Source organism: Saccostrea echinata, unplaced genomic scaffold (genome assembly GCF_033153115.1).
Source record: "Saccostrea echinata isolate AGI-Se365-2 ecotype Australia unplaced genomic scaffold, CSIRO_AGI_Sech_v1 ptg000002l, whole genome shotgun sequence".
NCBI classification, from domain to species: Eukaryota; Metazoa; Mollusca; class Bivalvia; order Ostreida; family Ostreidae; genus Saccostrea; species Saccostrea echinata.
The window spans coordinates 4,681,827-4,709,427 of record NW_026889751.1 but is presented as its reverse complement, the minus strand read 5'-3'; the positions used below and the strand labels follow the sequence as shown (position 1 = coordinate 4,709,427).

The 27,601-nt window shown below is 32.2% G+C and overlaps 2 protein-coding genes across 2 annotated transcripts in view; both read right to left on the bottom strand.

The window, feature by feature from the left end:
- LOC133205673 (actin, cytoplasmic-like) overlaps window positions 1-27,601 on the bottom strand; it is a 222,067-nt gene that overhangs the window by 35,261 nt on the left and 159,205 nt on the right. The window lies entirely within an intron of this gene.
- LOC133205619 (Kruppel-like factor 3) lies at window positions 10,835-13,658 on the bottom strand. The gene is made up of 2 exons (XM_061341463.1): window positions 13,466-13,658; window positions 10,835-12,908 (listed from the first exon to the last, which is right to left on the bottom strand). The coding sequence occupies exons 1-2, from the start codon at window positions 13,553-13,555 to the stop codon at window positions 11,754-11,756; spliced, it is 1,245 nt and encodes a 414-aa protein (XP_061197447.1). The 5' UTR covers window positions 13,556-13,658; the 3' UTR covers window positions 10,835-11,753.

The window sequence follows — 27,601 nt, the reverse complement described above, 5'->3', positions numbered from 1 at the left end:
TTCCTACAAATTACAGAGACCGTTTTAAAAGGGGTCTATTGCATTACAGTATTGCTGAAATATTTAAAGCTATCGAGATAAAACAATAAGGTATTGACTGATGTATATTGTTAATACAAAAAAGATTCGGACGATAACCCAGATTCTTGCCTGGTTCCAATCTATATTAATTTCAAATCCATTTATTAAAATTGTGTAGTACTAGATCACTAAAGTTCACCGTTCGTATAAGTCATCAACAGTCATCTTTTCTAGGTTCTTCGGTGCTTTTTTATTCGCATTTGACGCGGGTTGCTAGGTGCTTTATGCGGTTAATGAAGGGAAAACGATAGCATGTCAATATTTCTTCTGTTAAGTAACGGATAGAATACTGATTATACAAAGAAGATCTAGTGTCAAATAGAGCTTATTCTATATCACAGTGAATATCAAATATTCCGTTTTAGAGTAATCTTTCATATTCAATATTGGTGCATCGCTGACACAGCGACTAAACACCTCAAATGAAATGTTAAGGTTACAGATGATTGATAAATAGGGGACAGTGATACATGAGTTAAAGATTCGTGTGAAAATAAGTACTAGTAGATAACATTTTTAATTGACGATGGAATAAATGAGACTGACAAACGCATTTTTCGTTAAATATTGTAATACATGAGATTACAGGAGCAATTGCATCAAAATTAAATTCTAGTAAACTGGAGACGCACCGAAAATCAATAATGCCAAGCATTCTTTTCTGAACTATCTCTTGAAATGTGAATAAACAAGAAAAAATATAGATAAAAATAACTATATTAAAATCATTAGCAGAACTAAGTTTTTCTTACCTTATAAAAGTCAAATTGAGTCAGATTTGATGCCTATTTCATGTTACTGGGGATGTTTATTATTGATATCTCTTTAGAAATGAGCCAGTCACGTGGTTCATTACTAGTTATTATCATTTAATCTAAAACTCAGCTAATTACGTGGTATCGTGTTTGAGATTACAAAGTTATAGCTTTTGAGTTAAAGGCCTGTCTTTGACCTACAAACTCTGCAAAATGCAGTTCTCTTGCCTGCAATACAAAAACCTAGTGTTTGATGGTCTTTAAACATAACAAAGCAAGATACATGAGTAATCATGAATTATAAAAGAAAGAAATAACCCGCACACTTTCCAAATATCATATAATTTGGAAATTTACAAAAAGTGGACACTGAACGTGCTGAAGGTACATTGTAACTTATGATAAATACATTGTAGTTCACTAGTGGTCATTCCATTCCATTCATGGTACGGGTCCCGCGTCTAATTACAGAAAGATATTTTTTTTTCCGTAAAGTATATTGATTCTAATCTAAGGAGTGAATTTTATATATCTACTGGTGATTGTAAAGCTGATCTCAAATGAAACTAATTTGTTAGAATAAATTGTTAGAATAAATCAGGGCTTGCAGCCAAGTTTTTAAAAATGTTTTAAAAATCAAACAACCCTTAACAAAACAAACAAACAAAAATCAAAATGTCAAAGTTATCACTACAATAAAGCAAAGTTTTCAAAATAAACAGAGGATCCAATGATATTATGCTTATTAGTATATCAATACGAAAGCCCATTTAGGACCTATCGAAAAATATTTTGAATTCGACGTAATGAATTGTCGAATTTGTTATAACGAATTTAATTCGTTATAACAATTTCTTTGAATTCGTTACATCGAATTTAATCTGTTATAGCAAATTTATTGAATTTGTTATAACGAATTAAATTCGTTTAATCAAATTTAACAATCGGGGCCTATAGAAAAAATATATATGAATTCGATATAACGATTTGTCGAATTCGTTTTAACGAATTTAATTTGTTATAACAAAGTTAGGAATTCGTTTTAACGAATTTAATTCGTTATAACAAGTTTTAGAATTTGTTATAACAATCTAATTTGTTATATCAAATTTTTGAATTCGTTATCACGAATTCAATAAATTTGTTATAACAGATTGAATTCGTTATAACGAATTCAAAGAAATTGTTACAACGAATTAAATTCGTTATAACAAATTCGACAATTCGTTATATCGAAATCAAAAATAATTTTCGATAGGTCCTAAATGGGCTTCCGTATATCAAAGTATGCAAATGTCAAAAAATACGTCAAACCGGATTGTGTAGAGTTATCATATAAAATACATGTTTAACAATATAAAGAACATCAAAGTTATAACTATAAAAAAAAAAATTGAAGTTTTCAAAGTTATCACTAAAGAAAATCAAATTGTCAGTGTGATCACACAGTCTGACTAAAGCCATCCCCTACTATTTCACTTCGTTCGTAGGGACCCTACGAACGAAGTGAAATAGTAGGGGATGGCTTTAGTCAGACTGTGTGATCACTATACAGTAAACAAAAATGCCAACGTTATCACTATAACTAACTATAGTTTCCATTATGGTGTGTAAAACGTTGCAGTATTATACTTTTTCAAAAAATTTGTTGTTATTATTTTAAAACACATAATTCCTATTCGATAAAATGTGATTCCTATTCGATAAGTTGTTATTCTTTTGCGAAAAAATGTGATTTCTATTGAAAAACATACCATCCCTATTAGAAAACCTATAATTTCTATTCCATAATCTTTTTAAGATTATCGAATAGGAATCGTATGTTTTCGAATAGGAATGATATGTTTTCGAATAGGAATAACAAGTTTATTGCATATATACATGTATCACATGATTATCGAATGAGAATGACGAAATTATCGAATAGGAATGACAAAATAATCGAATAATAATCACATGTTTTCGAATATGAATGACATGTTATCGAATAGGAAAAATGTTTTCGAACATAATTGATATATTTTGGAATAGGAATCATATTCTTCCAATAGGAATAACAATTTATCGAATAGAAATGGCAACTTATCGAATAGGAATCAACATTTTATTGAATAAGAATGATATGTTTTTAAAGTAAGAATAATAAATTCTTTGAATAAGAATAACAAAAAGTATAGTAATGGAACGTTTTACACGTTATATTCCATAGTGTCAAAATTATCTCTATAATTAACTTTTGCTAAAAATTAGAAATTCAATGATTAAAAAATCCACATAGTAATCGTTCTTGGTAGGCAAAGGCTGAACATTGTTCTATTGTTCGTATAAGGAGATTTTTTCTGTAATTATAAAAATGTTCTCACATGCAGTCGATAGAAATTCAAATTGGTATATCATACAAGCAAATTTTGAAACATGTTTGCAAGCGAATGGTTTAGGATTCGCTCTTCTTTTCTTTTCAAGCGTGGATCAGAGGGAATGCAATGACCTGTAACTCAAGATCGTTATAATTATATATAGTCACTCGCACACCAAAATCAGCTCAAATCTATCGACATAATAAAATCTTATATATAATACCTGTAACATTTGTTGCATTTTAAATCACAGAAAATAAATGTCTTGCCACTTTGAATAGTGTTGTTGTTGTAAATCTGGTTTTACTGTAGTCTTTTTTTTTTGAAAGTGAATGAAGTCTAATCCGCAATTAGCTCAGGTCATATTCATTTAAAGAAAGAATTTTTTTTTTACACGTGGATTGAATTTATTTTCCTTCCAACTAATATCATGTTTTATTTTAACATAAATACACAATGTGTTTGCATCGGTCAATTCATTTAATGTTGATCTTGCATCATATAACAAGTGCAGTGCATAAGTCAATGTATATCAGGTATTTATTATAGATCAAGTATTTAGTTCATTGGCACGATATTATATAATACAATAATATAGTGGATTAAAATGGATTTTTCAAAATTGAATTGAACTTCATTGCTGAAGTAAAGCCATGACAAAGAGGTTGCAGCGGTTTATAATACATGTATTTTCGATCGAGTTTGATATTTCTAATTTCCTTATCAGCAGATGACAGGAATCATTTTTATATCGTAGGTATGATTTGAAGAGTTTTACTTTTGTTACATGTATACAGTTAAACTTTTGCTCACATTGACACATTTTTTGATTCATCTAACTCTAGAGATTTACTAATTCTATATATATAAAAAAAAAAAAAAAAAAAACCTTTGAAGTTTTCAAAGAAGAATACATTGGAGTCTACTCCGCTTCACCTTCCGGACGAAATGTGTTCGGAACAATTTCTATACATGTATGTTTCAGTAATCCGGAAGATTTGCTCTGGAACACAAGCTTCCGGATTAATGAAGCGCAACTGTATATGAAATCTGTACAGGATCAAAGCTTTAGAAAGAAATGTCTCTTTTAAAAGTGTCTTTATTGGTGCGAGAAATGGAAGGGTGTAAAACCATTTAAATTTGGTATTTAAGTGATACTTGCTTATAAAATATATAGCCACTCCGATATGATGAACATCGGCAGAACGATCCTGTCTGCATAATTTAATATTCCATTAAGCTTGTATTGTTTGAACGCATTATATTTAACTTGGCCAACTAAATATCACCAACACTCATTTTATTAACAATTTAAATGAACCCCTGTGTTCTGAAGTTAATAACTATATTTTTTTCTAATCTGCAAAACTGTATTCAAGACTCAGATTCTGACCAAAAACGTATCTTCGAATTTATCTCATATAATACGAGGGTCGTTCGGAAAGTTCGTGGACTATGCCAATCTTCGTTATACTATCTTCAAGAAATTTAAAATGAGCACATTATCATATGTAAAAATATTTATTTTGTTTAAGTGTGAAGTTTCATTCCATATGATTTAATAGAATTCATGTTATTTAATTTTAAAATCAGCACGTTTTGTAACCACGGAGCAAACTTAACTCTGTAACGTCAAAAACATACCGACATGAGGTTCTCAAAAATACTATCCCTATACATTTCACACGGTATTGCCATATACCAGTGCACTCATTAAAAACTTTTCTCTATTACTTGAAATCTATTTTGCTAACAATTGTTTCTGTAGCATTATTTTGTTTGTCAATGTTATATTTTTTTCACTGCATAAACGTGCTTTCACAAAATCAGCATCTGTGAAGCGCCTAACTCTTAGCATGACGTTACTAACTTTTCAATGTTTTTGATAAGATTTTTACAGATAATCCGTTTTCTCTCAGATCACCATCGTCTAAGCAGAGTATAGTCTATCATTCAAATACCGCTTGTACTATGTACACACATATGCTTGGCTCGCTTTTTACATATTTCCTACTCCCTCTGGTATTTTCAGAGTTTTTTTCTGGAGTTTTCCAGAGTACAACACAAAATTGTATGGTTAGCTGCTGCTCCGTGACGTTCTACGTCGTCATCTTTTTCGCCTTTTTCAATGAGGACTGCATATGTTGTACAACTGATTTCTTTTCATCGAAGTATAGTATTAAGTCATAATTTGGAATCAGAAACGATGAAACAATTCTTAATTTGAGTGTGTACAATTTTTCCTTTTTTGTGTCATTTTACAGAAGATATGACTTCAGACATTATTTAGTGTCTTGATTGTAAAGTACAAAATTTTGACCTGCTCCGTGGTCCGATTTTCGCATTTTTTAAGTCTAAATAAGTTTGAAATAAACAACGATATTTTAAAAAAATTTAATACACATCATTTGAATTTACTGTTGAAATATTTCTTCCAAATTTGGATATAATATGACATTAAGTAAAAAAGTTATGACGGTAGTCCACGAACTTTCCGAACAACCCTCGTATGTAAATTTGAATTCAGGTTTTCGGTTTTACAAACACTGTTTACGCATTGTATATATCTGATTGCATAATATTTCGGTTGATTAGGAAATATCTACTTTAATTACAAGCATAACTTTTAAATTGAATGTTCGAATATTTATTTACATAGTGGACAATCATTATAATCATTGTTTTTATTACAAGGAAATGATTTACATCATTCAAAGAATCTGCACGTATCCAATCCCTAGAATGTATAAATATGACCGATTAAAATGGCATCACGCAAAATTTAATCACACACCATGCTCTAATTTTTACATTTAATGCTATGTAGCATTGTAAGATACTGAGAATATTGAAAATATATTGATGTAAATGATGTTGAAAATAAATTGATGTAAATGATGTTGAAAAAAATTCACCAGAGCAATGAAATGTCAAAAATAAATTAAAAATGTATACAATGAGGTGTTTAGTGAATATAGTGATAAAAGTCAGTGTAGCGTCAGGGTAAATCAGTATCTTCCTTTAGCTCTCTCTCCCTCTTTCTCTTTCTCTCATGCTACTTTTTCATTCCATTATTCCTTGACTTCCGTTGCGTTTTCCATCAGAGATGTCTGTAAGTAGCTTATCATGTTTAAGATGTTGCACGTGATGGAGAATGTTGACCTTTTCATTTCTTTGTAAACATAGTGAGTGCTTGGGAAGGAGGATTTGCAATTGTTAACATTGTAAACAAATTTAAAATTCCCATTTCAATATTTTGTTTTAAAATATTTGTAAGGGACCAAGTGCTGCAAAATAGGTATTATTTTCATAATTTGTTAGAAGCATTACATTTTAGCAAAAAATACGTATAGAGACCAAATACAACACACACGAGGACGTATAAATCAACATTATCATTCAAATGGGAAGTGACTTGTGACAACCTAAAGACTATTTTTCCTCTGTCACCATCATTACAAGTATTTGTTGTGAACGTTTTAAGTTGCTCTTTCACATAACGATGTGCTATCCCAAAAATGTTGAAATTTTTATAATAGTATTCTTAGATTATTGTTTCAAAACAAAAACTGACAAGGTTAAGGATACACCAAAGGTTTCCAAATGCCAGAATTTAATTTGCATGTAATTCTTTCATTATCAAAGATAACATAATAAAAGTATATATAATTTCAAAGCTTGTTAAATTTACTATTTAATTATCCTAATTTAAACTTTAATTGATAACTTATTTAAAAAGTATTTCAATGTTAATGTAAATTTTAGTGCTTAAATATTTTATAAATCAACTTTTTGGTATTTAACCCCTCAAAGTGGTCAATTTGCCTCAAGGTAGATTAAAAATTGAACTTAAAAACTGTATCTCAGATTTTTGATAAATCTTCTAATTCAAAAGTTACCGTCATTTGCACTTCAATGTTACAAATTTATTAGCTTAATTGAACTAAAATCAAAGGTTATGACTGATAAAGCAGCAACTCCTCTAATTTGAAATTCTATGATGTCCTCTTGAGTACTGGTACTTCGAAATTTAATGTTTTGTATAATAACCTAAGTATAGGAGCTGTTGACAGGAATCCGAGTGAGACAATTTGGCGTGTAGACGCAGTCACGTGGTCAGATAGAAATCGTGCTCATATTAAGCAGATATTTTTGTTCAATTCCTGAAATATTATCTCCGACCAAACATGCGCTCTGCAATACATTACATAACAGTACTGAGCAGAAAATCTTATTTACTTCACCTTGTCATCTTAAGTAGAATTATATCATCTAAATAAAGAACCCTATCCAGTATAATTTATCCGGTATAATTAAGATGGTGATTTATAAGGTCCCTGACAGTCAACACGTGAACAACATTCAGATGACGGAGATCGCAATTAACTATTTTTGCAATCTCCCTTGCAGAGTTGTCGTTCGTTCCTCTTTCAGCCATTTCTTTAATGGTATTTTTTTTAAAATCACGAACACCGACGAATCATGGTACACGCAATTTGAATAGACAGAGCTTTTCTAGCATTATTTTGAATATTTTCACAAAGTTTAGTAAACGTAGTTTTCCACATCAAAGTACGATGAATAGTTTTTTTTTCTGGACAGCATCATCGAAATTGCACCTTTGAAGTCAGGGTAACAAATAAGGCAAAACTGCAATAAAAAAAAAATCAGTTGTTATTTTTTTATGAATCTGATGGACATATACGCAGTATTATACACTGTTATGGCACAATTTATCCGTAAGAATTAAATAGCTGTATATTGAGTCTATTTTTGTGTCAAGGACTGTGTGTTTTGCGAAACTATCCGAAAAAAATTGAAGTTAAGCACATCACTTGCAAATTAATGAGTTGAAAGAAAAACACAGTGCATGATACTGTTTAAAAGTTTATAATGTTAAAGATATATACTGATTTTCATGTATTTTCAGCAAAGGTAAATAAATCACAAGTTAAAAAAAAACTAATTTATCTTTAGTAGGTATAGTTCACATGCAAAGCCCTGCTCCAAATTTATGTTTAATCAATTTTACGTTAAAATTCTGCATTATTTTTTTTTTTAAATTAAAATAACATTTTTAGGGCGACTTATTTGGACATCATTTTTCACGGAACAAGAATATGAAACTTTTTTCGCTGATGCAATGTATTTAATTGTATCAATTAAATTTTTATGTTTTATTCGATATTGTTGATGAAAGTTTATCACATGTTGATGTCACTGGTTAAATTACAATGAAGTAAAAATTTGTATGTTGCTCTAACCACAGGAGTTCGCATACCTATCAATATTACCGAAATGTTTAGTAAATAAAAAAATAAGTAATACCTATAATAATAAATTATTATAGGTATTACGTATTTTTTTTAATTACTAAAAATTTCGGTAATATTGATAGGTATGCGAATTCCTGTGCTCTAACATACACGCTCTAATACAGTCAAATAATTTGTTTGAGTTATCTCTCTTGAGCCGCCAGTCTCATTGTAGCGCTTTGTACTTGGATTTCATTACATTATTACTCCATGGCCGTAAAAAGGGGGAGGGGGCGGGGCGTGCATGATCATATAGTAGCTCCCCCTTACAATAATTTTACCGATATATAGAAAACTATAGAAAACATCTTGTGCCCCCCTCAAATATAACGTCTGATAGCCTTTTTTTGTTTTGATTTTCAAGGAATTTTTGCTTGGTAGTGCTCCTCCCAAACTGAAAATGCTTGGCTGTAAACCCCCCCCCCCCCCCCAACTAAAATGGCTTCCTACGGGTCTGTGTTCTCAATGACCTAATGCTATTAAATTTACAGTGCTAAAGTCAATCCAAAAGGGACAAAATGCTGAAAAAAACTTGAAAAGTAAATTCTGAAAATTGATGATGCTGTCTGTCCTCCTTGATTTCTTTATTTTGTCATGTTTCTTTTAGACAGTTTATTCCTTTACATAGAACTTTAACTTGAAGTCCTGCACCGTCCAAGTTAATTTATTCACAGAGTTTAATTACTGAAGCTATTTTGTTTTATCAGGTGACAAAACACAGTCTATGGTACCTCTTCAGATAAGGATTTGCTACGTAAAAATTTTCCAACCAAAGATAAAAGTGTTTTTAAGTTGAATCTTAAATATAATTATTTTGTAAAAATAATGTTAATAGACAATAGGAAAATGTATTATTTTTTTTCTAAATACTACACTTATATTAACTATCTTTCTAATTCCTCTTTAAGATTAGCAAACACATTAAGTCAAACGACCCCATGAATTATATTGAAGAATGGTCGCTTAAGGAGTAAAAGAAATTAAACATGCCTTGGGTTATTTATTAGTTAGTACTTTTTTACACAGTAAAATACCTACAAATATAAAAATATAACATGCCGTGCCAATCGACTACTTAAAATGCTAGTAAATTGTCTATATAAATAGAGCACAAATAATAAATGTATTGTAAAAGCTGGCGTTTGCTTTCTTTTGAGAGCGAAAAAAAAATGAAGATTTTTGGCTTATTATTCTGGTCATTAACTTGCATTTCTTTTTCTTACCATATATACACTTCACAAAAATGCATGAAAATGAAAGTGAACTTTTGTGTCAGTGGTATTTTTTCCATGGCCGTAGGAACCGGAGGAAGGGGCACGGGGGCCTGCCCCCCCCAATAATTTTATATATATATATAATTTTAAACATATAGAATACTATAGAAAACATAGCTACTATATACTTGTGCCCCCTTAATAATAACGTCTGATGACCTTTTTTTTTTGCTTGTCAAGGAATTTTGGTAGTTGATAGTGCCCCCCCCCCCCCAACTCAAAATGTATGGTTGTGCCCCCTCAAAGTGAAATTGCTTCCTATACGGGCCTGTTTTCCACATGCGCAGATTAAGTTATTAACTAGGTGATAATATACAGTACATCTGCAAATACAACTACATGTACGTTTTAAAAATTTTTGATATATAAGATTAATTCAGATTATGTTATCCTTAGCAGAGCAATCATTTTCAGGAATTGATGTTTAAATATATTTTACGTTGGTTCTTTTTAATTTTAAGGGTTTTTTTCATTCCAGTAAACATCCATCGCTTATTAGATGTTTGTTTGGTTTACGTCACTTCGAGAATTGTTTATTCATGTTGGAAACAGTTGCCGGTGGAAGGTAGTCCGAAATATCTGACGTTTTCCTGACCTTTTTTTTTTTTTTTTTACTATTTTTATATTTTACGTACCTTGCACGTAAAATATCAAAATCGTGAAAAAAGCCTGGAAAACGTCAGATATTTTTGACTAGGTAGAAGGCTGCCTTAGATCCTTTCTCGACCATTGAGCAGTTTGTGCTATTGCAACACTACGGCTATTTTATGAAATCCAGTGTACGACTGCTTTATCATTGTCTTATGATCATTCATAATTTTTTCATATCATCATGAACTTTGGAGGTATCTTGATCAATATGGTTTGAAACCTAAATGCTTTTTTTCCTCAAGAGGTACTTTGTATATATATTGAACAGTAGTGAATAAAAAACGAAGGAAATGCCATATTGACTTCCGACTTCCTTTTCATCTCTTCCAGTTTCACACCCAATTGAGCAAAACCTCACCATTCCTCTTTCCAGTTTCGTATAGGACAAAGGAAACACCATATTTGATTTCTTACGTTTTTATTTAGTACCATCAAAATAAATAACAGGTATGGAAACAACCCTCCCAGACCAGCTGGGGAATTCGCATGGCACTGTCGGTAACAATATTAGAATAAATTGACTAGTGTGTATGTTACATATACAACAAAATAAATTAACAGTGAATCAGATAATATATATATATATCTATATAAGCACCAACGGATAATAACAAGTGGTTTTCTGCGATTTTCATAGGAAGCAAATCGATGAACACAAACATTTATTTCATTTTGTATATAGGTATTACAGGTGTGTCGTATTAAGCATAATTTCGGAAATCTCAATTAGGCTTTTCATTAAGAATTAAGTATCGAGTATATGCAATTGCGTAAATATAAAAAAAAATGATCATAAAAAAGATCTACAGTAATTTCATTCGAAACCAGTCGTTCAATGTGCAAACCAGGCACAAAAGGCAAAATTGCACTCTTGATTGATAATGACAATATTTTCGCTGCCAGTAAGTAAACCTAAGATAAAGAAGATTGAGTTAACGGTGGGTTGGTGGCAGTTGCATAGCAATATATAAAGGCTATGCTCTTAATAAAAGAACAACTGTCTCAAATACTTTTGTTTTATACAAAAACAGTTCATATTTTATATTTTACGTTTCGTCTTCCCCTGCGTTGTGGCCACTCGGAGCGAACAGCACTTGCAGCGTCGCATTTCCAAAACGGTCCAGCCGGTCTTTTGGAAAATTACGACCAACGACTTGAACCTTTTGACTACAAGTATGCAAAATTTCGTTGCATATTGCTTTGTCAAACCTAAAAGCAATTTTGTTTGCAGTCAAATCAACGGAAAGGTTAAGTCTACAATGGATCATATTACAGCCTTGTATGGCTTCATTGCCGGACAGTTTTTAGAGCGGCAAGTTCTTAAATATGTCGCTTCATGTGCAGTGACAGGTGGTCACTTCTTGAGAAGGCTCTTTCGCAGAGATGGCACTGGAATGGACGATCGCCCGTGTGTTTTCTGTAATGTCTTGTAAGTTCATCAGAGCGAGCGAATTTCCATCCGCATCCTTTCCACGTGCATGCGTACGGTTTTTCACCTGTATGGGTGCGCAAGTGAGCCTTCAGGTGGGAACTCTTGGTGTAAGTTTTACTACAGCCAGGATGAGTGCAAGTATGACTGGTTTGGCGTTTTCGGCCCCAGGTTCTTCGGCCCCTTTTCTTTGGTTGGGCGGCAGATGAATCCACGGTCGGTGGTGGCAGTAACAAGTCTACGAGTTGGGGGGATGATGGTGGTGTAATCATCTGGTGTGGGACCTGCAGCATATGCTGTTGTTGCATTTTCTGCATGTATGGATTAGTGTTCATCATGTATTGCTGATTCTGAAGGGGATGGATTTGCTGTGGAGCCATGCGATGGAAGTGACTCTGTTGTTGCTGTTGCAGCATCTGAAGAGGCGCGCGGTATTTAGGGAGATCATTTTGCATTTCTGGAGAAGATGGTGGGGACATATTGCTAGGAATGTTAACTGGATAATGCATCTGTTGATGTGGAGTTGACACAGGGGTAGCATTGCAGGTCAGTCTGGGCATAGTCATCACGGGGGATTTATTGCCCATATATGATGCACAAGAACTAGAAACAGTTGCATGTCCGAATTCTTGTTTTGGAACAATGTATTTATTGAAGTCCATTTTCATTGTTTCCATTTCGGATGGCAGACTATTGTTCACAGCATTGTCAAATTTAATATCAGGAATATCTAAGAAGGTAGAATGAAAGTCTGGTAATGGATCGCCAGTAATCAGGTTTGGTTGAGATTGCTCTTGTTTGATTTTCAAACAGTTTTCTTCGGAATATAAACTTTCAACGGTGTTTGCAAGAATAAAATCATAATCCAGCAGTTCATCATAAGCGTCGTTTAACTCGCAGGGAGATCGGTTTCCTGCAGGGTCTTGAGTCTCTTGTTTTCCTGGCATATTTGTCGTTCTCATTTGGTCTAGAGCCTGCAGCATGCCATTTTCGTATGGTGTGTTGTCTTGATACATCATGGATAGACTCTCTATATCATGCCAGCCCTAAAACAAAGTAAAAGAAAGATTAATTCTCATGAATATTCATCATTTGAAACACAAAACTGTGTTCGCATTAATAGTGATACACTCTCTTGGTTTATTTTTTTGTAGACGTTTACCTGATCTACACATTTTAAGTAATCTAAATTAGAGAAGGCAGAAAAATCAAACAAATTTCCAACAATCTCGTCTTTGAACTCCATCACTCAAAGCAAAGAATGAAACTGCAACAAGCCGGTGTGTTGCATGCTTTATATAAGGAACATATGATTAAATACAGTCCGTGCAACTATACATCACGCTTGATCCGATTTGCGATGCTACTAAATTTGAGACATTAATTATTACAAAAGATGAAACCTTGTAAGCACCCATTAAGCTCATTTGTTTAGGTCTTATTATTGAAAATAAGCTGCTGACTTTGGCACCTTTCGGTCGAACACGTTTCTGAGGAAAATGTGACGACAAAATCCAGCAGAAAGTATTTTATTCAAAATTGTGTAAAAAAGTAATTTTTTTCACATATTAATTTTATTAAAAGTAATTAAGATATAACTTACCGACTGCATGTCAGTATTTTCATTCATAGGTGAGTTAAGTCCTTGCGAGTAACCAATGCCGGACTCCAACAAAGTATCCACGTTGATCATGGTGGATATCACTTAATGTAAACAAAAATTTTGTGTATCTCTTGTCGTCTATTACACTGTATTATGTTCTGATCGGATTAATTCAGAATGAAGTACAGAAAGCAAAGTAACATCTATATACCTATCCAAAAATACACGCCATTTAAAAGGTCAAACTGAGAACCACCAATCGGAGCACGACAAACTTCGTCTATTTTTAGAGACCTATATAAATGGCATAAGCGTTAGCAGTATAGTCAGAAGTTCGGTGTAAGTTGTCATGACCGAACGTCCCACATCAATAACAAACAGAAACTGCTGTATGTGCTACACAGCACGCAGACTCTGTTTTATCTCAAAAGTTCAATCTTAATATTTCATATCTTATCAATTTTATTTCTAAATGTTGTATTAGTTGAAGACGAAATGAAACTAGAAACGCATATCGTGGCCAATGACCCGGAAAAATTAAACGGAATTGAACGAATCCTGTTACGTGAAACACCGAGTAAATGTTCGATTTCCGGACATGGATTCGTGTGCAATCGGCGATTGCCGCATACTTGCACTTGGTTTTTTCAAGCATCACTAGTCGCTAATTATAGTTTGCTAAATATAGTGCAGTATATAAACGTTTGTTTGATGAATACAGCCTATTATATGTGGTACACAGTTCGTTGTGTGAACATGCATGTTGTGTTTTGGCATCTATCTACATAACTCGCGTAAAATAATGCACCAGACACAAAAAATGTTACTTGACTTGGGGTCATTGTAACTTTATTGAATGTCATATATCATATGTAAGTAAGATAGTTAATAGGAACGGCAGTAAATTTACACCTGACATGTGTACCTTATACAGGTACACTGTCCAGTTACTTAATAAACATCAATCATTGTTTTATAAGAACCCGCATAATACAGAAAATAAAAATATATTTATAAACTTTATAGGCTCTTAATTAAAATTTTCATCTCGGGTCATCATATACACTTACTTACACAGGTTAATATAATAAACTAAGCAGGATGCTTATATAAAGATTAATATGGTTTTTAAAAGTATGATGATATGGTTTAATTTCCAAAGAAAAAAAAGTTTTGAATGATTAAAATTAAACTTTGCATGTAATTATTAAATGCATTACAGATGGGGAAGGTTGCCTGTCTTTAATTAGAATTCTTAAACTTTTGATTATTTTACCAAGATTTTAAAAGCAAACACTTGTTCCAGGTCGTGACACTATATTCCCCCGTTTGTCCTAATTTCAAGTTAAAGTATGTCCTAGATTCTTTGCCGTCACTGGACGTTTTGTCAATATAGAGTATATTTATTTATATGTAGGTTGTCCTGGGTATATATCCCGAAATTAACAAATAAAAAGAAAGCCAAGATTTATTTCCGCAATAATCAATGAAATCAGAAGCTACCGCAGCTGATTTTTTTAAAATGCTAATTAAAAAAATTAAAATGATGTTGATTTGACACTGCCATGCTGACCTTAAAGCTATGAATGGAATAAAATTATCACGAACCAAACTAGTCAGCGAGACAAAAGTGAAATTCATTCAAAAATTTGTAATATCATTTGCATAATTTTTGCCCCAATCTCTTGAAAGCACATGATTAATATTTTTCTTCCTGTGTTGGAAGAAACATGGACTTCATGAATATCAGTGCACGGCAGCAGGAACCAATGGCGCACGGGGGAGTCCCCCCCCCCCCCCCCCCACCAATTATGCCTACATATAGTATACTCTTCAAAACATATCTACTTTATGCTTGTGTCCCCTTAATAAAAAAAAGTTTATAATGTCAGATTTTTATTTTTTTATTTTTTGCTTGCAATTGTCAATGTATATTTGCTTGTTAGTGTCCCCTCCCCCCCCCCCAAAAAAAAACCTGAAAATATTTTGTGACCCCTCCCCTAACTGAAATTGCTTCCTTCGGGCCTACAGTGTAAAATAATATTTTGATAAAAATGTGCAGTTTTTTTTGCATTGTAGTAAAACCTTGATAAACTAGAACAAATCTAATACCAAAAAATATTGCTTTAAAACAAAGGACAAAGATTGATAAATGAAAATATTTTAGTAATTATTTTTATAGTAACAACAATTTATTGTTAATAAATTTTATGCTTATAATTATTTAGGCTTAAGTCATAAGTTGTAGCAATAAATTATGAAGATTTCATTTATTTACTCTTAGTAAAAATTAAGTACCAGATTTTCTTTTAAATTAAATTGTTCTAAACTCTTATAAATCTTAAGAACACTAGTATATGCGATGGTGTGATTCTTGAGTGATTGCATCGTGCATGTAAACAAAATGACTCAACTTCTGCACCTTAATGACAGTGCACAATCTAAAGGCATTCTCCCGAGTAACTCCTACAACAACGAGAAAACGCGAGTTTCCGAGAGTGATTTACTGGTTAAGATCTGGTTTACAAATTTGATAGCAAAATCAATACTTAAAACCACAACTCAAACACTTAAAGTACTCCCCCAATTTGACCCCCTCTCTTTGAGGATTATTTGAGCATTCCTCGCGGAGAAAGGGTAGCTGGTCTGATTGAGCCATTGACGTCAATGCTTTACTACGGTACATCGGCAGACTTACAACGTTCCGGGCATACCGTGAACATTGCAAACAAACTTAACAAAATTTCGGACAGGTATTCCGGATTCGAAGGTATTTGTTTGTATAAATGTTACCAAAGTGATCGTATGACAAAAGACTCAACAGAAGCGTGTCTCCAAGTTATAACTCGGTCGCAGTTATCTCTCTCTCAGGTTGGAGATGAGACAATGTCAATTCTATATTTAAATAATTTGCAAAACTTCTGAGGACTACCATGTCAAATGTTTATTTTCCTGTCTCGAACACGTTTAGTTAAGATCCCCTAAAAAACTTTTAAAAAGCTAAAAAAAAAAAAAAACCTAACCCGAACTAATTTGGCTTTGCAAAAATACTTCTTTGATTCTGTTTTTTTTTTTGTTCTTCTTTAATTTATAACCTTCTCAGCAATTTGCTGATGGGACGGGCTAGAAGTGGACAATTGCTTCATAATCCTTGTGGACAATTAAGAATGTATAATCTAAATTAAATTTTCCATTCAAATTAATGTTGTCGCCCGCTTGGCGCAGTGGTTAGAGCTAGAGCGTTCGCTCTAGAGTCGCGGAGTAAGGAGTCGATCCTTACGTCGAGGGTTCGAATCCCACTGTGGGACGTGGAGACCGGTCCTTCGGATGAGACCGTATAAACCGAGGTCTCTTATCGCAGTAGGTGCTGGCACGAAAAAGATCCCTCACTGCTCAATGGCCCTGAGTGCCGAGTATAGGTCAAAATTTGCAAGCTCTCCGCCGGCAAGTGATGGCGTCTCCATTTGAGTGAAAAATTCTCGAGAGGGACGTTAAACAATAAACAAACAAACAAAACTAATGTTTTTGCAGCAATAACTAACCTTCTTAGTACATATGTATATTCAGTATTATATATCTATCATACATGCACAGGCAATTTTGTTGTACCAAAAAACGCAACGTGTAATATATGTGTATATATATACATTGTACATGTTTTCTCATTTATTTTTGTTAAATGTGACATATGGGTCCGATGGGCCGGGTGTTTGAATATTTAATTGTAATGATTGTTTCTCATTGAACTGTATAACACATGTCGCCATAATAAATGATTTGCGTACTTATTGTATCCACTATATGCATGCAGTTTGAACACTTATTCTCAAAAATCGTAATTTTGTGGGGCAATATGGGAGATGACATACCTACACATGTCGATTTCAATAAATTTTCGCGTAACGAACACTTGGACATTTATTGGTTGTTCTTGCAAATTAGAAAATTCATTATAATCATAGAAAAAGTGTGCTACACTCATCAAACGATTACATATGTCAGAATCGTCTATTAACATGATGATGGTGATAATAAATAGCGAGCACTTGTTATAAAACATCTCCCTGTCAGTCCCAAAAGTGACAAGACCCCTGTTATCCCGACCGTCACAACTGACCAAAGGGCATCTTATCCTTACGGACAGTGCAATGGTCAGCTTTCTTATAATACGGGAAGAGTGTTGCATTTTGATAAATGAAGTAATAACATCAACACTCGTAACAGCCTCTGTTTTACAGACCTCAATTTCTTATGAAATTTTAACTTTTTTTATTTTCTGGCTTATTTTTTTCCAATTACCATTTTACACATGTTTATTTAATTTACATTTATGAATTATGCATTTTTGTAGTTTAAAATTCAAAATTAAAAACTTTTTTTTCTTATTTCTAATGCCGTGTATATCATAAGTGAAAGATTGTGTTAAAACTTTGTTAATAAATTATTCTTTTTTATACATAAGAAACTGATCCACGTATTCCTGTATACACTGTATATGGTATATTATGTTCTTTATGTACAGTGTTGTGTAAAATTGGAATATAAACCAGCTAAAATCTAACAATTCAATACTATGCATTGACAGCACAACTCTAGAGAGATGTTTTATATGCGCTTGGGTCAATGAAAATCATATACATGTATTCTATAAAAATATTGTTGAGGAAACTCGAACAATATACCTAACATTCTTCTTTTAACTTCACAGTTGTCATTTTTAAAAAATTAAAATTGACATATCCATCCAACTGTATACTAATTTTTTTTAGTATACAGTTGGGATATGTCAAATTTAAAACGTATAATATGAAAATTCTGTTCCAATCTAGTGTAAATGAAATAGAAAGATTTACCGTATTTATATAAAAATTAAATACTAGCAAATAAAAATATGAACACTGTGAACTTGAAAAAAAAATTGCTACAAATATTGTTCGAGTATATCCTTCATCCAAGCGCCTTTGTGAGAATTGCGAGCTATAAAATTTGTTTTGGGGAACAGGAATGGAAACCCGTTTCTTGTATGCAGAATTTGAAAACAAAACAAAATAATATTCGAAAATTAATTTGGGTTTCAGAAATCTCTTGGGTTTCTGGTTTGAAGCGGGCTATATTCATATCATTGGCAAAATAGAGCAAATTATTGGAGATATATATATATATATATATATATATATATATATATATATATATATATATATATATATATATATATATATATATATATATAATTTTTAAAATGAACGAAATCTTACTTAAAATTACAGATAGTGGCGTTGGTTTGTGTAATACGATACGATTGACGTAATGCATGGAAGTATCGTAATGTATGCCACCATTCAAGGGCAGAAACCGTAAAATATTCCTAAATTGAGAAGATTTCAAAAGCAGTTATTATATAAACGGGCCAAAAAGAAGAAGATATTCTGAAAGTGTGGGAGTCATTCTAAAATCAAGGGTATTTTATAGAACTTAGGCAAATTCAAATTCTAAAGTACACATACATCTGTATTGGGTAAAAATCAGGGTGTAAATCTTGGATATAGTTTCATAGAATATACAATTATACATATTTATTTCAATGCACTTATGTGCAAAAATTCTGTGCCAAGTTTAAAAAGTTTAATTAAAGGAATCTACTTTGGTATTTTACTACAATTAATTTTGAAAGAAGATATAATAGATATTTATTTATGTTAATAGTAGTACTTCGTAAACAATGTATATTCGGAAATATTCCAATGATTGAGACGACAGAGGTAAGAGGAGAAGATTTCAGATCACCGTAGTACAGAGATCAGAAGTTACTTTAATGTCTTTATCTAGCCCTCTTAATTAAGATTTAATTGAGTTTTTGTGACAGCAGACAGGTACTTATGGGGTCCGATTCTTGCCGCGGGATTTCAGATATGTAGATCTGGCACGGGACACACGTTATCTACAAAAACTGTCCACAGAAAGTGTAAAGATAATGATGTCCCAGTGATGAAATCCGGGCCTTGTCGCAATATGTCCTATCACTTTTCTTTTTATTACTCATATTTATGAAGAATGAGCTTCAGTGATTAATAAAAAGTTTACTAACGGTCATTCGCAACAGGCTGACTGAAGCGTGGGTGACATGTGAAGATGGTTCTTGGGCAAACTTTGGGTGGCATTTTTATTAATAATTAATTCTATGAGTTGATGATTCATCTCTTGGTCTCACAGTTTAACCAGTTTCGTAAAATGGCAACAAACCAAAAGGTATCAAAGGCTATCAATAGCTCTCAATAGATGCCTCCGAAAAACAAATATTATACTAGTGGGAATCAGTTCAACAAATTAATTCTACAAAAAAAAAAATTTTTCAATACTGTAATCAAGGCTATCAAATTTTGAGTATGTATGAATGAATTTGTTTGCTAGTACGGAAATGGTTCACGATATCCTGTTTCTATAAAACCAGAAATGAAACTGCTCTGGACTCTGATTCAGACTTCATATTTATACGTGGACAAAAATAGATGGTGTAACTTATCATCCCACGTGATCTACTTGTTGGTTTTTCTTCAAACATGCACGCTTGCAGTTTGGCCTCAATGTGCCGTTATCTGATATTTAAATTAGAAAATATTCCTATATCTTAACAGAATTCACAATAAAAAAAAAAATTGACTGCCATTTCTTCCCCGTGAAATTAGTCCTTTGTTATCAGCAAATTGGAGTAAACTGTCCTGAAAATGTATTGATGCGTACATTATCGATCAGCAAAAAAGTTATTAAATGTTGTTAATTATATTGATTTTCATTTTTCAAACTCTCTGGGCAATGAAGTGCAAAGAATGCATTTCTTAAACATGTAAGCAATCTGAAAACTTCGGGAAAGCTGTATTTTGCGCAGTCCGAACGACAGAAACAAACTCGATGAACAATAAAAAGTGAATAAGAAAACGTTATTAATTACTTTACAAGCACTCATTAATAAAGTTCTCTTTGATTCTCGCGAGATGAAGAGGATAGTGTTCTTTGGTGACAGAGATGACAGGTTTTAACCGCTCAAACAAACATGTCCGTCCAACACGTCACCCGTGAGTGATGATCGGCACTACGCGCAGGTCATGTGACCAAAGGTTTACGTACAATACGGGCCGTTTTTCTACATTTTTAAGTAAAATATGATAGATTTATACTAAAGACAATGAAGAAAAGTAAAATTATCAAGTTACATAAATTTTTGACCTTGTGTGACTTAGATGACTTCTTAAACTTTAGTTGACCCTTTCTAAATACGAGTTTGAATGATTTTACTCGCTTTTACTGCGGCCTTACGGATACACATGTAAATATATCCGTATTATGAATGAATATTGAATTTACTCGCATTCTTAATATATTGCACACATTATGTAAAACATACATGAGTAGTAAAAGTACACAATTGCTTCAAACTGAAATAGGCTATGAGATGGAAGGAGTTGCATGTAATTTCACAACTCTAAAAATAAAATCAAGAGTTAACTCTGCAAAAAAGTTTTGATATAAATTCTTCAAATAATTTCTTTGATCGTCACATAAGGTAACTGAAACAAAGGCAAATTACTACTTTCATTTGAACAAAGTTTCAAGCAAAAAGGAAAGGTCTAAATTCATAATGCTGCGTACTTGATTGATCTTTGTAACTTTAACTTTGTAACAAAAGATGACCTTTTCTTTATTGGGATCTAATTGTCTTCATTTTCATTACGTATGGACGTGTAAGTAAATCCGCTTTATGAATGAATATTGAATCCACCTGCATTTTCCGTATTATATATATTATCTAATACCCACATGTGTAGTAGAAGTATATTTTACCGCCCATTGCATGAATATCGGAGGATTTACAATTTATAGCAGTGCATATGATCACATTTTTGAAAATTAAATAACAAATTGGAAGAAAAAGAAATAATTCTATGTCTTGGTTGTCAAGAGGATTATACTGAACAAATGTAGAAAAGTATCTTGCTCACATTCAGCAAAATTTAATCGGTTTGATTAAATATGAGGGGCGCCATTTTTATGTATTACGTGTTTGGCTATTGTCGGAAGATTGGCTTTTTCTCGGACTTCCCTGTTGAAAGTCGAATTGACGACCAAATCGTCAACAACCGGCCCGACATCGTCCTCCTACTACAAAACCGCAAACATTCCTAATACAGATACTCGTCTGTTCTTCACGTAAAACTGGGGGCGATAACATGTACATTAATTAAATTATATCACCTCCAAAGTATTACTCTTGTTTCAACCAACAAATAAATAAATAAATATAACGCCCCATCAGATGTTAACATTCTTAGAATGTTACGAATGCTGCACAAAATGAATATTTTCCTGCTGTATAGCTTCAGATTTCAAAACATTTTTACTAAAAATTGTAATTTACTGATTCATGGTAAATGTAATTGAGTTTTATTTTCAATATATTTTATTTTTTTTAATTTTTGGGAAAACTGGTTTTAAATGAACAAGAAGTGCTGGAGGTTTTAAGTACTTATTATCGAGGAATAAAATCTATTTCAATATCATATATCCATTTCTAATTTTATAAATTTTCCCAATCAAACAGACCCGCTTTTCTCCGTTGAAGAAACAATCGGTGCCAAAATTTGGTCTGGAATGACAAGTTTTGAACTTGGACCCCAATTTCCTAACTAACAATTTAAGATTAATATTGGCAGTGTTAATAATACCGTTTGAGGTAAATACAAATATTAGGTTGCAGTGCTAGTTTAAAAGGATTTTTAGTCTTTGAAGATATCTAGAATACCTTTCTTTCTCGTGCTAAATGCTACATAATTTTGATCAGATATAGCGAGCACAAAACTCAGACGGCACGGCCCTCATTAAGCAGACAATGCATATGTATTCCAAAAAGAAATTGTACGCAAATATTAGGAACAATCGAAATATTTATAAGTACGATTTCTTCAAAGGGTATGTCTAATCTATCAGGTCTATCAAAAGCGCTGTCAAATTGTTGACGTCTTTAATTTCACCATACTTGAGTCGAGTATTGTTAAAAACATAAAAAATAATGGGAGCGAAATTAAAGACATACAATATATTATTTGTAAAGAGTATATAAATTAAACAGGCAAGTGCCAATCTGATAAAAAATTAGGATTCAAATTTTATGTAAGGGAATATTTTCTCGAACAATATGCGAAGTTAGAGGAAAACAATAGTTCCTTACAATCAGGATATTGGTTGAATGGCAAAGAAATGAAGCTTGACATATTTGTTACAAGAAGATCTTCCAAAAATCCGGGTCTGTTGGTTTATTTGATCAGTTTTACCCATCAAACCCATGATCTGTGAAGCCATCTGGTGTTTACTTTGTGCAAATGATATACATAAGTAACGATTTCATTGTTTAATGTGACATTATCGATGTCAAATTCTGCAGGTGAATTGCATTTTGCCCGACAGACTTTGTAACGCATGCAAATTTCTTCAAAGACCAAGAGCAATGTAACGTTTACACTATTCATATTCATTAACTTAAAACAATCTGATAATTTTTTAACGGCTTATTGGAAATCTTTTGTTTTATTATAAAGATCTGATTCATTTCACACTATCTTGAATTTCAAACTGATTTTTTTCTTAGTCTTGATATCTGGAAGTATATCACACACCCTTTTACAATGATATCAAGTTGCCATCAAGGAACTGCTGGTCTGGAATTTTTCGGTTATCGGATATTTTTGTATCCCAAAGAATGATTTATCTGCATTAAATACACAGACCTATTTCCGCTGATGATTAATTTTTTACTTTAATTAGTGTAATTTAATATTAATCAAGAATCAATATAAACTGGATTTTGTCCGATAAATTAAAGTATAAGATAACGTAATTGTAAATGACACAGCCAAAGAAAAATATGCTTATTTATATTTATTTATTTCATGATTACAGTCATAAATATTAAATAATGATATTATTTTAACTGTAAAAAGTAAATTAAAAATGGTTAATGTGCGATGGTCGCCTTTGCGCATCTCAAGCTATAAATTTTACGTGTGTTTCATGTGAAAGAAAATATTATCGTTTATATTTACGACGCATACAGTAAAACCTTTTGTTTTTTATTCGCACACTTTCCTTTCTTCTTTTATATTAATTTATGCTATCAACAGAAACTGATTACTTGAATACAGGGCAAAATAAATGAACTGAAAATTAAAACAAACGAATATCTTTTTTCTGCGACTCAAAGGGTAAGGATCATTCAATCATTTCAAGCCAAGATGAGTTAATTTGTAGGAAACAGTCTACAAACGCCGATCTATCTTATTCTATTTTTTCTTAACAGATTCAACAAGTGCATGAGAAAGGAATATTTCAAACTTTGTAATGATGAAATCTTTCTATTTCGTTTGGTATTTTTTTTTATTTCTAATTGTGGCTGTGCGATTCTGTGTATAGGAATATAAATTTTTATTTATCTTACATTTGTAAAACTTGAGAAGAAAAAAAACCAAAATCAATGTTGCCTAAATAATTAAAAAACTATCTCTATAAAGTGTTTAAATGGCAGAAAATATGAATTTTTCTATCATGTTTTGGGGCGACCTGAATTTCTGTCGTTATTAATTAAGGAAGAGAACTGATATAATTGTGTTTACAAGTGTTCGAGTTATGCAAGTAAAATTCCATTTTAAATATCCTTGTAAAATAACCTAAAACAAGTGCAAGATCAAGTGAAATTTTTATAGCTTAAAAATAGGTCTGACATTGAGGACCGGTTGTTTAACATCTCATGCCTCTTGACTTTTATCAATAAAATCTCTACTCCCACAACTTAACAAGGACAAGCACTTTGCTTGAACATCTCATCATTTAAATTTCTAACCAAATTAAATGCGTTGTAGCTCCGAAAGTGAGGCTCCATGAAACTATAAAAATTGTTAAATCAAAAGACATTGCATAGATTGGCCTAGTATCCCAGGTTTAATAAAAGCCATAAAGAATTATTTATGATAAATGGGATTCATATATCTTGTAGTCCCTTAATACGTTTAAATTTGGTTCAAAGGTTTTGCGAGCCCCCTGTGAGAAGCGATCGATTTTACTCCCACAACACTTCAGAGTGTTGTTGCTACCGTTGTGAACACAAATACTGATCTAATGGTCGACCCTGCACTTTATTACATAAAAAAATCAAACACTTTCTAAAATTATTAATGAGAAAGTTGGTACTCTATGCATGTACAATAAATATTTACACACTGTTTGCAGATATTATTGCTATGGACGTAGAAGAGACATGGATATGGTTTTTAAGATATCGTAAATATTTGGAGTTACATAACCAGACTATGAATGAATTCTACACCCAAAAGTCTTTGGACCTACTTTTTTGCACGTTCCATCCCTACGTCATTACCCACGAGATGTAAATAGGTGTAAGTTCATAAATTATCGGCTGGAAAAATGTAGACATTGAATTTCAGCATGGATACTGCCAAATTTTGACCGATAATCATGACATCAGATGAGGGATTGTGAACAGTAGTAAAATATAGAACATTTCGATTATGGAGATTTGCCTCGTTTGGCACTTTATCCTTAGTTTATTGGTAATGAGCTATTGTCTATTTACATAGAGAAAATGTTAATCCACTCACTCTGTAACGGGGTATATCAATCTACTGATAAAGTGGTACAGATATAAGCCCTTAAACCAGGTCAATAAAATCTGGATCTGTACTTTAAAATTTACCTCGCAGCGAATTCCAAAACTAACGTGTTTCGCAAAATCGGGTCAAATAGAAAATTTTTTCCGTAAAAAGTGATAGTATCGCGCTGCGAAAAAAAAAAAAATTATGATAAACATGTGACAGATTGATAAAATGTAGGTCAATGTGACATGTACAATTTAAATGAGTTAGACTGAGGTGAATCAGACTCATGAATTGAAATTGTCACCAAAACAGAATGCAGAACCTCTAAGAACAAGACGGCACGGAACTTATGATGGAAAAGTCTGACTGAGTGTCGAGTCATCAATCCGAAAACTGAACCTCAATCATATTATCATTGAATCCATTTTAAATTTACTTATAGCATGCTTAATAGTAAACTATTTGGACACCAATCGAAATCCCAATGTTTTAAACAATAACAGGTGTGCAGTTTCCGTAAAATATTGGAAACCGCAACATCTGTGCAGGGGAATCCCACTAAAAGATTCCTTAAAGATTAAAATATGTTATAATTATTGCAGAAGAATTTACTTGAGAAAATCAATGAATGTAGTTTGAAAACAACTGCGTCTATATGCACATGTAAAAGGTAGTATTGTGTCGACATACTTCCACATTAATTTGCTTAAAGACATCAACTTGTTCATGGTCAAAAAGAACTTCCTATATTAATATCAACACGTTATGCAAATTATTTCTTTTTTTTTCCGCGGTCCGTGTATTATTTTATTTGGCAGTGGTGTGATAATACTTTTCTGTAATCTACTCTAATTAATATGATGACTGTTATTGGTGAACACAAGCACACTTCTGAATGTAAATTCAAATATAACGAGATAATGAATTCACAAATGTCAAATCCCCTTGACTCGGGCTGTCAGCGACTTTATTGAGTTCACAATTTCGTATGACTGTAATACGAGGAAGAGACGCATCAAAAGGAAATATTAGAATAAAAAAATTAGACAAAGCCAATTTTCCCGGAGTCTATTTATATCTGACTATATATAAGGAGAAACCTGGTAATTCGTCTCGTCATTAAGTATTAAACCATCGCAGAGAGCAGGACACGATGTCAATAATACAACAATAACAAATATATGAAACATATAGAACAGCATTAATTCGAAGGATTGAATAATTAAATAAACTGTTAATTGAAGGAAAATTATGGAAAGAAAATTCCAGTAATTTTTCAAGTCAATACAATAAATAATTTGTCGAAATTAGAAGAAAAAAATCAAGCAAGGTGAACTCCAATGAATTTGGTCCATTATTTACTTTATTCATTATTTATATACTATCATTATTTTGTTTCTATTACTATTTTGCCAATAGAACATATCTTAGATTTTCTGATCATGTGCGTACTAGTCTAATGAATTAAAATACAGAGAAATTGATCACATATTTGATACTTCGTGAGTTACTACACGGCGACACCTCTACTACAGTATCCGATTAATGGATACAGTTCACAGGAATTAAAGAATGTTCCACAAATCTGCAAACTTGATTACGATCATGTGGTATTATGGACAGTAATGAATTGTTTACAGTTGTTGTTTATTTCATTATTTGTTCATGCTGCGTATCAGCGTCTTCTTATGGAAAATAAGATAAAATATCATTCGTTATATCTCTGTAGCTTTCCCTGACTGATGCTAGGTCCTTCGGAATTTGGAATCTGGCCGCTGCCTATGATCCGTGGCATGTTATCGACGGTAATGTCACGAATTTAACCTGACAATGTTTACATCCAGAACTTTCACGTAAACATTCACTGTACAATTGCGTCAGTTAATTAACCCCCCCCCCTAAAAAAAAAAGAAATAAATTCTAGCAATATGAAGCAAAATTAAAAAAAAAAATTGCAACTACATTTTTTGAGCTCAAGTTTTATAACTTCATGTTTTTAATTTTAAAATAATTCTTTGAAATCAAATATAAAGGCATCTAAATGGCTACTATTGCACACACGAATGAGGTAAAAACTCGTATAATGCATTCTATATTTTAGTATCACTTAGCGGCTGCATATTCTCTACAGAGTATATTTGTAAGCACCTAACACATCGCAAAAAAGTATCGCTGTTCCTTAAGGAAAAACTAATAAATATGCAAATTTTATATTTAAAAAAAAAGTTGTTCCGTAGTTCTTAAAAAATAAAATTCATTACAAAACCATCTATGGCATCACTTTATTTTCAGAGGAATGTTTCTTACAGTTCTATTTACAAAACGCCATGGTAGCCAAAAAATATAACTATATGTCGCGTCCTACCCCGATAAGAGAGTAACGACCGCCAAACATCGAAAATCAACAAGATGAGTTTCTACACAGATATACAAGGTTCCATTATGCATTCTAAAACCCAGATATGCAAAACATTTCCAC